General features: G+C 40.4%; 1 protein-coding gene across 1 annotated transcript; it reads right to left on the minus strand.

The window, feature by feature from the left end:
• Positions 1–4565: 4565 nt before the first annotated feature.
• Positions 4566–13339, minus strand: LOC118851155 (C-type lectin domain family 1 member B-like). Its single transcript, XM_036760678.1, has 6 exons — positions 13267–13339; positions 11345–11443; positions 9573–9683; positions 9257–9408; positions 7339–7445; positions 4566–4731 (listed from the first exon to the last, which is right to left on the minus strand). The coding sequence occupies exons 1-6, from the start codon at positions 13337–13339 to the stop codon at positions 4566–4568; spliced, it is 708 nt and encodes a 235-aa protein (XP_036616573.1).
• Positions 13340–13665: the final 326 nt, after the last annotated feature.

Here is a 13665-nt window from a genome sequence, read left to right on the forward strand (position 1 = left end):
CTGCACTTTAGAAAGATCAATTTAACAATTGAGTGGAAGATAGACTGGAATGGAAGCAGTATTGAGGCAAGTAGACGAACCAACAGGTTCTTTCAACAGTACAGGGATGAGGTGATGAGGGACCGTACCAGGCTGGTGGAAGTGTCAGAGGAGAGAAGAGAGTACATATATATGAGAAATAGTATAAAGTAGAATAATAGGACTTAGTAACAGATTAGATATGGAGTACTGAGAGAGAAAGAATAAGGAAGTAAGGATTTCACCTAAGTTGGGAACCTGAATGACTGGAGGATGGAAGTACCCTTGCCAGTGATAGGGAAGTTTAGAAGAGGTGTGGTTGGGTTGGATAATTGAGATCAGTTTTGGAGATGTGGAGTTTAAGATGTCTGCAGGACAGAGATCCTATAGAAACAGAATTGAGAATCATCTGCATAGAACTCCATGGGAGGTGATGAGATTGCCAAGTGAAATAGAATAGAGGGAGAAGAGAAAAAGGTCCAGGGTACCAGGTCACCCACAATTAGCATCACCAGAGCATTTTTGCTATGAAGAAAAGATATGTTGATCTTGTGGCAAGAACCAAAGATGACAGTTGGATCCCCAGATTGTGCCACTGGTACTTGTGCAAGGTCAGGAGAACATGAGGAAGCTGTCCAGTATGGGCAAATTCCCAGTAATGGGAAGACTTGGACAAGAGAGTCTGTGGATAAGTAGGCACAGACAGTTCAGCGAGGTCACAGACACATTTCAGTATTGTGTATTTTGAATCATAAGCTCCTAGAGAATAACAATTTTATCTCTTCAACAGCTTTCATAAAGTACTTGGAACAGCACCAAGTACAATGAGTACCTTACTTTTGTTTTTCAGTCATTTCAATCATGTACTCTTCCTGACCCCATTTGGGGTTTTCTTGGCAAAGGTACTGAAGTACCAGCTCATTTTACGGATGGGGAACTGAGGCAAACAGGGTTAAGTGACTTGGGCTATTAAGTGTCTGAAGATGGATTTGAATTTAGGAAGATGAGTTTTCCTGACTCCAGGCTACTTTTGATACTGATAACAAACAAAAGAGGTAATATTTATTACCTAGGATAATGACTACATTTAAGATAATCAGGGACCTGCTTTTTCTTTTTCTTTTATTCCTGTTCTAAGTTAAATTTTATTTTATTTTCAGTTCCAAATTCTCTCCCTCCCCTCTCCTTCCCCACCCATTGAGAAGGCAAGATAAACAAAACCTATTACAAATATATATAGTCACGCAAAACAAATTGAACTTCTTCCTCTTCACCTTTGACACCTTTGACCATCTCTTCTTTCTATGTAAAGAAATAGAAACAGAAAGTTCAGTCCTGTCCTAAGCCCAATGACATATCCCCACATGACATTCAAGAAGATACATTACCAACTGCTTTGTTGAGTCACCCTAAATACTATGGAACCTTCCCACGTGGCTTATAGCTAAAACTGCTTGTACGTATTGCGCTTTGCAATGTGAGTTCTTTGTGGTCAGAGGCTATCTCTAGTTTTCTATTTGTATACCCACTCAGTTGTCAATTTTTCCAAAGCACCCATTTGACCATGTCATTTCCCTCCTCAGTAAGCTTGCTCATTGCCTTTACAATTAAATCTAGACTCTTCTACTCGTCACTTCAAGTTTCTCTTTTCCTTTAAAAATTTTTTCCCTATAAATTTATAAATTACATCCATCAACACAACCATTACAGTAAAAATCAATCCGTTAACATTTATTAACTTCTTATCATGTGCCAGGCACTGTGCTAAGCACCAGTGTTTTATAAGCACCATCTACCCCATGCAGGCAAAACCATAAATGGCTCAAAGCACTAATGTAGTTTCCTGGTGTTCCAAGTCCTAAAGTCAGGGTATGAGGAGACTGCTGGGCTCTCAGGTTCAACAAAAACTTCTTACCACTAAGTCAGCATGGCAAACCCAGAGACAGACAAGCTGTGCTCACCTGAAGCAATTCTATATTCTTGTTATATATCCTTTCCATGCTGTGGTTAGAAACCCTCCTTTTGTTAACTGCTAAATGGTTTGGATGTGCTTATTTTATTTCAGTCCTAAACCTGAATTACTAAAGTGGCTTGAGTCAGAACAAATCTAGGTATTAGTCACCAGTATTAGATCAGAATGATTGAAGGGGGAAGAGCTATGCAGAGGAAGAATGGCCCTAAATGATCAGATGCCATGATATGGGAGCCTTGCATCCTTTGACCACCGTGCTTCTGGTGTTGTTTTTGCCTTTGATTGCGTGCTGCCAGGCAGTCCCCACCGACCTGGGGAGATTAGTAAACTGTGGACACAGCTAGAGACAGATGTGAATGTGTTCTGTGCATTCAAAACCCTTGCCTAATAATGATACATGTAAATCTTTGTTGATTGAATTTGTAAAATTTGCAAAATCTAAGTGATTGCTGGGAACATTATATTTAGTATTTAGGAGGCCATTAAGGCTCTTTGGTTCCAAGCACTAGGTAAGCTCTTAAAAGGACCAGGCTTGGGTCTTCCCAGAACCCTAAAGACCTTTCCCAAACTGAAGATATGGATATATGTGCTAAACGCATTTGCAGTCAATTTGCTGAGGACATTTTGAAAGGAGAGAGAGCTACAGCTTTTGCCTTTTCTCCAGAATGGTTAACTATGATAATTCTCTTTCTCACTGGGATCTTAAGTAAGAACTGGGGTGAGGCACCCCTGTGGATGGGTCTTGGTGAGGGCCCTGGCTTCCCTCTTCCACTCTAGCTAAAATGGTGCCTATTTGCACGTGGCAGCTAGGGCACCTAAATGAGTTTGTTTTGTGTATCTTCTGAGCCCAAGTGAGTAAAGAACAGTCCTGAGATGGACATTCCTGGGGGTTTGAATGCTTGCTTGGCCTCAGCATCCCAGGAAAGCTTGGCGGTATTCAGGTCCTAGCATAGGCCCTCAGCTGGTGAGAGCATCATGGCCAGAGCCTGGAAGAGTGGGACAGTGTTCAACCCTAGTATAGAGGAGCAGTGGTCCTGTGGGCCTTGGCAAAAGGAACAGAACTATAAGCTTCAGGTGTGTGCTGAAACATGGAGCCTGCAGGGGATATTGGCATGAGACACACACAGGCAGGAGCAGCACAGACTTTTGCTCATTACAGTCTGGAACTGATAAGACCTTTCCACATTACTGCTATGAGAGAACCTAGTTACCAATGAATAGTTCCTTCCCAGGAAGGGCTTAAAAGACTAAAGGGTTGAATTTGTTCTATGAAGTTTTCGGTCAAAGGGCTGCACTTGAGGACCTAGAGAGCCACATGTGGTCTCAAGGCTGTAGGTTCCCCACCTCTGCAAAGACTTTGCCACAAAAGGTGGTATTTCATAGGAGCGGCATTTATTTATTAAGCACTTGAAAATCATCCACAAACAGAAATATTCCATTATACAAAGAAGAAGAATAAAGAAGACTGTGAAACTATGAACTGTTACATATAGATTGTTTTTAAAAGGTGTTGTTCAGTTGTGTCTTCATGACCCAGTTTGGGGTTTTCTTGGCAAAGATACTGGAGTAATTTGCCATTTCTTTCTCCATCTCATCTTTTTTTACAGATGAGAAATTGGGGCAAACAGGTTAGGTTAGGTGACTTGCCCAGGGTCACACAACTAGTAAGTTTTTGAGGCCAAATTTGAACTCACAAAGAGGAGTCTTTTTGACTCTAGGCCCAGCATGTTATCTGTTGACTCTAGGCCCAGCTACCACCTAGCTATGCACACCCCCTCCCCCACCTAGCTATGTATATTGCATTTACATAACTTTGTATATTACATTAACATAACTATGTGTATTAGATTTGACCAGTAGTTACAAAATTGTCCTATTTTCCCTTTCTGCACTTTTGGTTTTAATTTTTTCTGAGTATTTTTTTCAGTTTGCCAATGTTCTTTTCTTGGGAAACTCTGCTATATCTCATTGTTTCAAGCCCACTCTGACATCCTCCCTTGTAGCAAATAAGTCCAACAAAGCAAAATATGTCATCACATTGGCCAACGTGGGAAAATGTGTATCTCATTCTTCATTTTTAGTCTATCACTTCTCTGCCAAGAGACAGACATTCCTGCTCCAACATCAGATTTCTTCTGACGTCATCCTTGCGCACAGCATTGACCAGCTTTCTGTTGTCATTCAAAGCTGTTTTCCTTAGGAATCACTATGTCATACTCCTAGAGGTGTTCTGAGTCTGGTCAAACGCTTCATCCATAAGACACTAGCAATTCCTGCCTTGATTTCTTTATATAAGATGATGGCTGAGAAAGTGGTGAGAAACACTCAACTTTGAAACAACCAAAGTAACAGGCTGAGAAAAAGGCTCATTTGCAAAAAACAAACAAACGAACAATCTTGGGGAAGAAGGCCAAAATTAGAGTGTGTATAGGTGCAGGAAAGTGATTAGCCAAAAGTGTGTGTGCGTGTGCGTGTGCATGTGCGTGTGTATGTTAAAGCCACAGAGCAAAGTCTTTTCTTTCTGTGGAGGACTTTCTCACTTGCCACCAATGACAAGCTGCTTGTCACTGACATATCATTCTTCTGCATCTGTCTTTCCAGTAATCAGTTGGTCTATCCTCACTGTGTTGGTCTTCCGCTCACACATTAAGTAATGTGTGTCATTACAGAGTGAAGTATAAATTTTTCCCTTTAAAAAATAGGTACAATGCTGATCTTCTCCATTAACTAAAAGCTTAAACCTGTGGAAGGAAAAGGTAGGTAAAAGTTAACAAGAACTGCAACTTAATTAAAAAGCAAAGAGTAAATACTTATTTGATCACCAATCATATGACCATGTGTTAGATTTAAGATACAGACCTTTCCCTCAAGGAGGGAAGAGACAAGTAAATGCAAGTTGATATGTGCAAATTTAAGGAATAATACAAGACAACAAATGAGGAAATGTCAAATAGGTGTTATGAGAGTTCAAGGGAGAGAGAGATCACTATGGATTGGACTGGGTAATGAAGGAAGGCTGCATAAAGGAGTGTGTGTGAGTGTGTGTGTGTGTGTGTGTGTGTGTAGGGGATGACATGGTCAGATTTACACTTTAGGAAAACTGCTCTTGCAGATGGATTGGATAGAAGCAAGACTATAGACAGGGAGACTCATTAACAGGGTGTCATAATAGTCCTATTGATAAGTGAAGAGGTCCTGAGCTGGGGGCATGACTGAGTGGGTAGAGAGAAGGGGATAGATGTGACAGAGGTCATGGAAGTAGAAACCCCAAGATCTGACAGATGATTTTCTATCTAGGGTAAGTGAGAATGAGAAGTCAAAGATAACAAGAAAGTTGCAAGCCTGGGTGACTAGAAGGATAGTGTTGTCTTTGATAATAATAGTGAAGTTCAAAAGGGTGGATTTTGGGGAAAAGATGATGAATTCTCTTTGGAACAGATTGAGTTGAGATGCCTACAAGATATCCAGTTCAAATGTCCAAAAGGCATTTAGTGACATGGCACTAGAACCCAAGTAAGACTAGGGGTAGATCTAGCAATCATCTGAACAAAGATGATAATTTAACCCATGGTAGCTGATGAGATCACTAAGAGGGAAAATGTAGATTAAAAAAAAGGGCCAAGGAGGGATCCTTTTGGCTATCCTCATCATTAAAAAGTTCTGTCCTGGGCTCACTTCTTTTCTCCCTCTACATTATTTCATTTGGTGACCCATTAAATCCCAGGGATTTAATGACCATCTCTATGCTGATGATTTTCAAATCTACCTATCCTACTACTCCATACTCTGTATTGACCTCAAGTCTCACAGCTCCAACTACCTATTGGACATTTCAAACTAGTTGCCCAGTAGACATCTTAAACTCAACATGTCTAAAATAGGACTTTTTAATCTTTCCTGCTAAACTCTCCCTCCATCCTATTTCCCCTGTTACTATAGAGGACAATACCGTCTTTCCATTCCCTAAGGTTTACAACCTATCAGTCATCCTGGAACATCCATATCTCTTATCCCTATATCCAATCTATTGTCAAGGCTTGGGTATTTCTCCTTTGCAGTGTCTCTTGAAAACACTCCTTTCTCTCTTCTGACACTGCCACCACTCTGGTACAAGTCCTTATCACCTCATGTTTTTGGACTATCAAAATAACCTGTTAATGGGTCTGTCTGTCTCAAATTTCTTCCACTCCAATCCATCCTTCATTCAGCCACTAAAATGATTTTCTTAAAATGCGTGTCTGACCATGGCACTCCTCCTACCCAATAAATTCCAGTGGCTCCCTGTTTTCTCCAGGATCAAATATAGAACCCTCTGTTTAGCATTCTGAGCCCTTAACAGCATAGCTTCCTATCTTTCCAGTCTTCTTACACCTTACTCCCCTATCTGTACTCTTGATCTAGTGACACTGTCTGAATTTATCCTGCCTGACATTCCTTCTCTCAGCTCCAGGCATTTTCTTTGGCTGTCCCCCATGCCTGGAATGCTCTCTTTCTTCAACTCCACATACTGCCTCCCTTGCCTTTCTTTAAGTCTCAGCTAAAATCCCCTCTTCTATAAGGAAGCCTTATGCTAGTGCCTTCCCTCTCTCAATTATCCTGTATGTAGTTTGTTTGTATATATTTGCTTGCTGTCTCTCCCATTAGATCGTGAACTCTTTGAGAATGAGGACTATCTTTTGCCTCTTTTTGTATCCATAGTGCTTAGCACAGTATCTGGCACACAGTAGGCACTTAATAAATGTCTATTGATTGTTTTAAAGACATAGATAATAATCTGCCAAAAGAGAGTGAGAAAGAATGGTCCGACATATCAAATAGACTGAAGTGGGGGTGGAGAACCTGTGGCCTCGAGGCCACATGTGGCCCTCTAGGTCCTCAGTTGTGGCCTTTTGACCGAGTCCAAGTTTTACAGAACAAATCCTTTTATTAAGGGGATTTATTCTGTGAAGTTCGGATTCAGTCAAAGGGCCACACTCGAGGACCTAGAAGGTCACATGTGGCCTTGAAGGTACAGGTTCACCACCCCTGGCTAAAGCAAAAAGTTGTTGCTGGGGAACAAAGGGACATAACATAGGTTGGGGCCAGCTTGTTGAGGATCTTGAATGTTAGGCAATCTTTCAGACCCCAAGATCTAATCATGAGGTATTTCTACTAGAAATGGCTTTCCAGGGCTATCATTGCGTTGCCTTGCCAGTTTTATCCACCTCAGAGGTGAGATAAAGTAGCAGGCAGTGGAGGGAAGACAGTAAAAAAGTGAGAGAATAGTTAGGAGGACTGTAATTCCTGAAGCATGCCAAAGGAACAAAACATCCTAGTTGTGTCTTAATTATAGATGTCTAGTGACTTACACACTCTTAGAGAGGGGTGAACCGTCTTCCCAAATCCAGATTCCATCAGAGTTTTTACGGGACAGTCCAATCCAGCGAATATAAACAGTTCTTCCTTTGAGGAAATCCTAAAGAGGACATATAGAAGTCCTACTAGTCAGAGTAACTCACGGTGGTGATAGTTACACAAGATTCCACTACAGTAAAGACAGGAAAATGAGCTGGTGGTCAAATGAAGTAGACCACAGAAGGCTATTAGGGTTCCAAGGTTTGTGGTGTTAGAATGAGAAAGACCCCATTATCTGAGAACTCTAAACAACTGATCTCCTATTATCACTCTGGCAGAGTCTGTTGGTAAGAAGATATTTCACAATTTATGCCCCAAAGGTGGAATACAAGCATGAAATGCAATTAAGTTAGCAAGATGGATGTGAGATAGGATGAGAGTAAAGGCATGTTTTGTGGTTGAGGCTTGAATACTTTTTGAACTGGGTGATAGGATACGATGGTTTCACCTAGCTTTGGAAAAATCACTTTGGCAACTGAGTACAGAATGGATTGGAATGGAGAACTACTTGAATTAGAGAGACCACTGCAATGATCCAGTAAAGAGGTGATGAGGTCCTGAACTAGGGTGGTGACTATGTCGGTAAGGAGAAAGGGACAGAAGAGCAAAGGAAAATCTCATAGTAATGAAATATGGCACAGGTTACTTGGTAGGTATGTGATATCTGAGGTTACTGTCCTTCCCCCCACAGGTGCTTACAAGAATCAAGATATAAGTGACAATGGGCTATCCTTCACAACCTGCTGGGCTTCCTTTTTTTTTTTCTGACATAAAAGTTCTCTTTCCAAAACAAAACAAAACAAAAGAATCCCTCAAAAACATGACTCCAGTTCACCATTCATCATAGAACTAACTACTCGGTCCACTTTTTTGTTTGGTTTTGGGTTTTGGGGAGGCAATTGGGGTTAACTGACTTGCTCAGGGTCACACAGCTAATAAGTGTCTGAAGCTGGATTTGAACTCACATCCTCCTAACCCCAGGGCTGGTGCTCTATCTGCTTTGCTACTTCACTTCCACTAATCTGCTGTCAGTGTCCTTATTGTCATAGAATCAATCCCAGAGGTGGAAGAGAGCTCAGAGGTTACTGAGTCCAATCCTTAACTGAAGTAGAAATTGTGTGTAAGACAAGTCATCCCCAACAAGTGTTCATTTTTGCCCTCTTTTTGTATACCTATTTCTCTACCAAGATGGCCTCATTTCATTTTCAAACTGCTTTGTCTTAGGATCCTACCTCCTCATATTTGGCTGAATTCTTCTTTTCTATAACTTTTAGTCACAGGGAATAATTCTATTCCTCAGATATATATACATATACACATATATATATATATATGTGTGTGTGTGTGTGTGTGTGTGTGTGTGTGTGTGTGTGTTTATGCGTATGTGTAGATGTATATGTAGTATATGTGTATGTGTATATGTATGTGTATATGTATGCATATATGTATGCATATATGGATATGGATATGGATATGTACTCATACATTTTTCAGGTAGGTCTCTCTGACCTAACTTTGGCCTTGAAGGTTTTTACAGAAACTCAAAGGAGTTTATAGAAATACAGGTGATAAATGTCCACTCTGTTCCCCTGTTAACTGATTTGGGAGTTTCAAAGCATCTTCTGTGTTGCTTGACTGGAGAGAAAGAACAATCCCTAAAAGCCAAGAAAGACTTCCCCGTAGAAGCTTCAGCGGTCCCAGGCAAAGTGAGAGGATATTGTTTACCACTTTCTCAAGAACATCCTACACTTTTTAGAGAGGTCACATTTTGAAGAATCAAGGGGAGTCAGCATGCTAACCTAACCATTTGGAGTCCCAGAGTATTTATTATGGGAATCCCTCCGAAGTGGGATGGGAGTTCAATCTCCTTACCAAAGTATCCTGGCTGGTTATCTTCAGAAGAGTGGCATTCCTTTCAGCACAATATTGTTTACTCTCTGCCCATGTCAGATTGTGTTTGAAGAAACCATAGCATTTGTCTCCATGATATCTCCAGTTGGTGTCACAGGGGTTGTATTTGTGACCTATAGTACAAGACAGAGCAAAGGTACCTCTTCAGTCCAGCAATGATTTCCCACTCTCTCAGTACTGGAGTCTCCCCTCTCAGATCTCAAGACAGCAAAGAAACTCTGGCAGAGCCAGAGGAGATGGACTCAAAAAAGAATAATGAGTCCCCTGATACACTTACCCATAGGCTTTTGAATAAGCTCTTGACAGAAGTTTTTTGCTACTTTCTGGAGAATCTCTGAGAGATTTCCATTCTGAGTATGAAGGTAATCTTGTTTGAAGACTGGGGGAGCTGGGGATGGGGGAAGTGAAAGAAATTGAATAATGTTAGTTTATAACACATCAAAGGCCTTTTTATGAATTCAATAGTTGTTGCTCTCAGGATAATTTATAACACACATATAGGGTAGGGTGTTCTGTAAAAGGATGAAGAGAGGAAGTCTGGTACATAGAAAGGTTACTCAAATGATCGGATAATCTAGTTGACAGACTTGCACAAAAGCAGAATGGCCTGCCTTGGAAGTTATTAGGTTCTGTCTCACTAAAAGCTGTCGAACCAAGGCGGATGACCTTGTAGAGGGATTCTCAATCAGTCTTGAGTTAAAACAGTAACTATAGCTAAGTTTGCAAAGTGCTTTAGGAATGTTATCACATTTGATCCTCACAAGAACCCCAGGAGGTGGGTGCTATTATTATCCGCATTTTTACAGATGAAGAAACTAAGTCAAACAGAGGTTAAATGACTTTATCAGTTACTGAGGTCAAATTTGAAAGCAAGTCTTCCTGGTTTTAGGCCCAGTGTTCTATTCTCTGTACTACTTAGCTGACTTCAGTTGGCTTCTGAAGTTCCTTCCCCTTGTGAGATGCTATGAAAGAGACCCAGAAGGAAAGGTGAAGAATCAAATGACCTCTACAAAACAGACCAATCAATCAACAAACATTTGTATGGCACCTGGCCTGTGATGAGCACTGTGCTCGGGGCTGAGGACAAAGACAAAAGTAAAACTGGGTCTGCTGTCAAAGAAGAATTTACAGCACATTAAAGGAAATGCTCTGTGTTTCCATGGTGGCAGGCCACTAACCAGAGTAAGGGAGGTAGATGAGAAAATCTAGCTAACTAACTAACAAATTAACTCATGAGTGCTTACTCAACAGACCAGAATTTTGGCAACACACCAAATAATGAAATCTCAGAGTTAAAAAGCAACTCAAAGGTTATCCAGTCCAATCCATTCTTCCAGAAACCCCCCACCTAAAGCCACCAATGAACAGTCATCTGGTTTCCACTTGAAGGCCTCCAGTGATAGAGAACTCACTAGTTCTTTAACTGTATATTACATATTATATATATATATATATAATATATAAATATATTCTGACACTAGAAAAATGATGAATAAATAAGAGAAAGCCTAAAAAACTGGGTAGCCAGATAGTGAAGTAGATTGAGCACTGGGCTTGGAATTAAGAAGACTCTTCTTCCTAAGTTCAAATATGGCCTCAGATGCTTAGCAGCTGTGTGACCCAGGGTAAGTCACTTAACCCTGTTTGCTTTCTTTGTTCCTCATTTGTAAAATTAGTTGGAGAAGAAAATGGCAAACCACTCCAATATCTGCTGAGAAAACCCCAAAATGGCATCACAGAGAGTTGGATGTGACTGAACAGCAAGAACAAAAAGTTAAACTGGAGCAAGAAGGAGTGATGGTTTCCCCACTAGGTCTCTGGAATCATACTACTACATGTAAATTAGGGCTGAAAAACCCTCTGTTTTCATTTTTTTTTTCAGTGTTTGGGATCTTGCATCTCTAAAAGGGCCTAAGTATGGTGAGAGGTTCTTCAGAGGGAAGGTCCCAAGAATGGGGTGTAAATGGATGTTATAAGGATATATAATCAGGTGAATTATAAATTGGGGCTCTTTCCCCATCCCAGTCTTGGGGGCCAGTTGACACTTACACATTATTCCTAGAGTCACCAGACCAGCTGTCAACCCTAGGCACAGGAACAGCAGCGTTACAGCCATTGTACGCCACACAGGAGAAACACTGGGTTCAACTATGGGCAACCAGCAGGAGAGGAGAGTCAGAGAATAGCATGCACCTCCTGGAAACACAGCCTAGGGGCTCCTCCTTACCTTCCCAGGAGCTGACCAGAAATAGAGGCAGCTCCAGAGACCAAGCTTGCCTCTTGTTTATCAGCGTTTCCACACCCATTTCCAAGATATGCTGTTTCCCTGTTGTCTGTCTATACCTTTCCTATACGTTGCATCTATGACATGGGCTAAAACTGCTGATTATTGGATCAACAAAAGGAAGGGGGAGCTATCCTACATCTTTAGCTACCTAGAGCTTTTTTTCATTTTCTCCTGTTCTGGGTCCTAATAGGGATGTCACTAAAGCTAAGCTGAGTGTGAAGGGAATGGCTCCCCAGAAAGAATCTCTGATCATTACTGCACATTCGTCTCACTGGTAAGTAGGCTTCATTTTCCCTTAATAATAAGATATCTTCAAAGTTGATTTTAGGTTGGGTAGAGTGGAACTTATCAGTCCATTACAAGGCAATCATAGATATTTTCTGGGTGGATAGACAGAGGAGACAGCTATCAATGTTGTGAGGTGCAACAAGAGTTGGTTTTGGAACCAAACACGAGTTCAGATTTTGGCTCTGCAATTTACTACCAATGAGATCTTAGACAATCATTTAATTTCCTGGCATTTCAATTTCATCTATAAAATGAGGGGTTAGAAACAAAATAGTCCCTGCTCTCAAATACTTTGCATTCTTCACTAAATAATATGCTTCTCAGACAAATAATATACACATGGTCACATGACTTCAAAGATACCTTCCGGCTCTAATTCTTTGATCCTGTGATCACCTCTCTCAATGGTCTCACTGTCTTCCCTTATCTTTTCAGCTGTCTCTTTTTCAAATAAATCTGTTCCCCATGTCTGGACACTACATAACCTCCGGACTCTGGCACATTATTTGGCTGGGCGAAAAATAGATCACAATTGCCTAATGCCTTAAATTTTGCAAAGCAACATATATATGTGTGTGTGTGTGTGTATATGTACCACTATATACATACACATATATGTGTATGTGTGTATACATACATACACATACATATATAGATATAGATAGATAAATCTTGATATGTCTAGATAGATAAATCTAGATATATCTATATATATAAATCTAGATACACATATAAATATATCTACATATATAAATCTAGATACACACACACACATATATATAGTGTATATATATATATATATTATATATAATCTGATTTGATTCTCTCAATACCCTGTAAGGTAGTTGCTTATATTATCCCCATTTTACAGATGAGGAAATTAAGGTTTAGAAAAGTTAAGTGATTTTCACAGCATCACAGAGCTAGTCTAATGTCTGAGACAGGACCTCAGGTCTTCCTCATTCCAAGTCCAGCCCTTTATCCATTATACCGTACCATTTCTACTAAACACACACAGACAATACAAATATACACCTTGTTGTAAATCTAGAGATGGGGCTGTGATTTCATCGGTGTAGGGGACTCCCGGGTGAGAAAATTCCTTTTACCAAAGCAAGTGGGTACTTTCTTCACAATTTATGTCAGATGCCTAGAGTACTAAATGGTTACCTCTTTAATTCTCATACAACCTGGACATGTAAGAAATGAGAATTGGCTCAGTTCTTGTCTTTGAGGCCAGCTCTCCATAGGCATATAAAAATATAGGCACATCCATAAAAGTATATGGATGACACTTTTTCTTTTAAAGGGGGGGGGCATTCCTCAATAACTGCTGGAATTAGAATGATCTCAACCTGCTGGCTTTTGGAACAACCAAGGATATTTGAATTCCTACCTGCAAGTCCTGAAGTCATGGCTGATGTCCTTGATTTAAAATTCAACGTGATATATCCATCTTCATCCTGCATGTCTCTTCCTTTGCTGGACTATAGTGCTTAGCATAGACTGCCACACCAGAGAGCACAGACCACCTTCACAGTTCCAAGATCAATGTCTCTATCTTTATTCTTCTTTTCTTTTGCTCTTCATCAGTACGAAGGAGTCATTTACAGGCTGGATATATTATGCCTCTTTCAGGAAGTCCTCCCATGGATACTCAGAGATATACTGGCCTTGGACACAGAGGAAAAGGAACTTTTGGTGCGGAAACAGATGGAATGAATTCTTCCTTTTTTTTCTTATCTCTAGTGAGTGACAGAGGCATTCCATTACATGTATCTTTCCAAAGAACCAA

This window comes from Trichosurus vulpecula, chromosome 5, assembly GCF_011100635.1.
Source record: "Trichosurus vulpecula isolate mTriVul1 chromosome 5, mTriVul1.pri, whole genome shotgun sequence".
Lineage (NCBI taxonomy): Eukaryota > Metazoa > Chordata > Mammalia > Diprotodontia > Phalangeridae > Trichosurus > Trichosurus vulpecula.

What these genes read in the sequence shown, in the direction of transcription:
- LOC118851155 (XM_036760678.1), bottom strand. Translation starts at nt 13,339, where the DNA reads ATGCAGGATGAAGATGGATATATCACGTTGAATTTTAAATCAAGGACA. An exon ending in CATGACTTCAGGACTTGCAG is followed by an intron (nt 11,444 to 13,266) that starts GTAGGAATTCAA and finishes GGTTGCCCATAG; the next exon opens with TTGAACCCAGTGTTTCTCCT. An exon ending in TAACCAGCCAGGATACTTTG is followed by an intron (nt 7,446 to 9,256) that starts GTAAGGAGATTG and finishes TGTCCTCTTTAG; the next exon opens with GATTTCCTCAAAGGAAGAAC.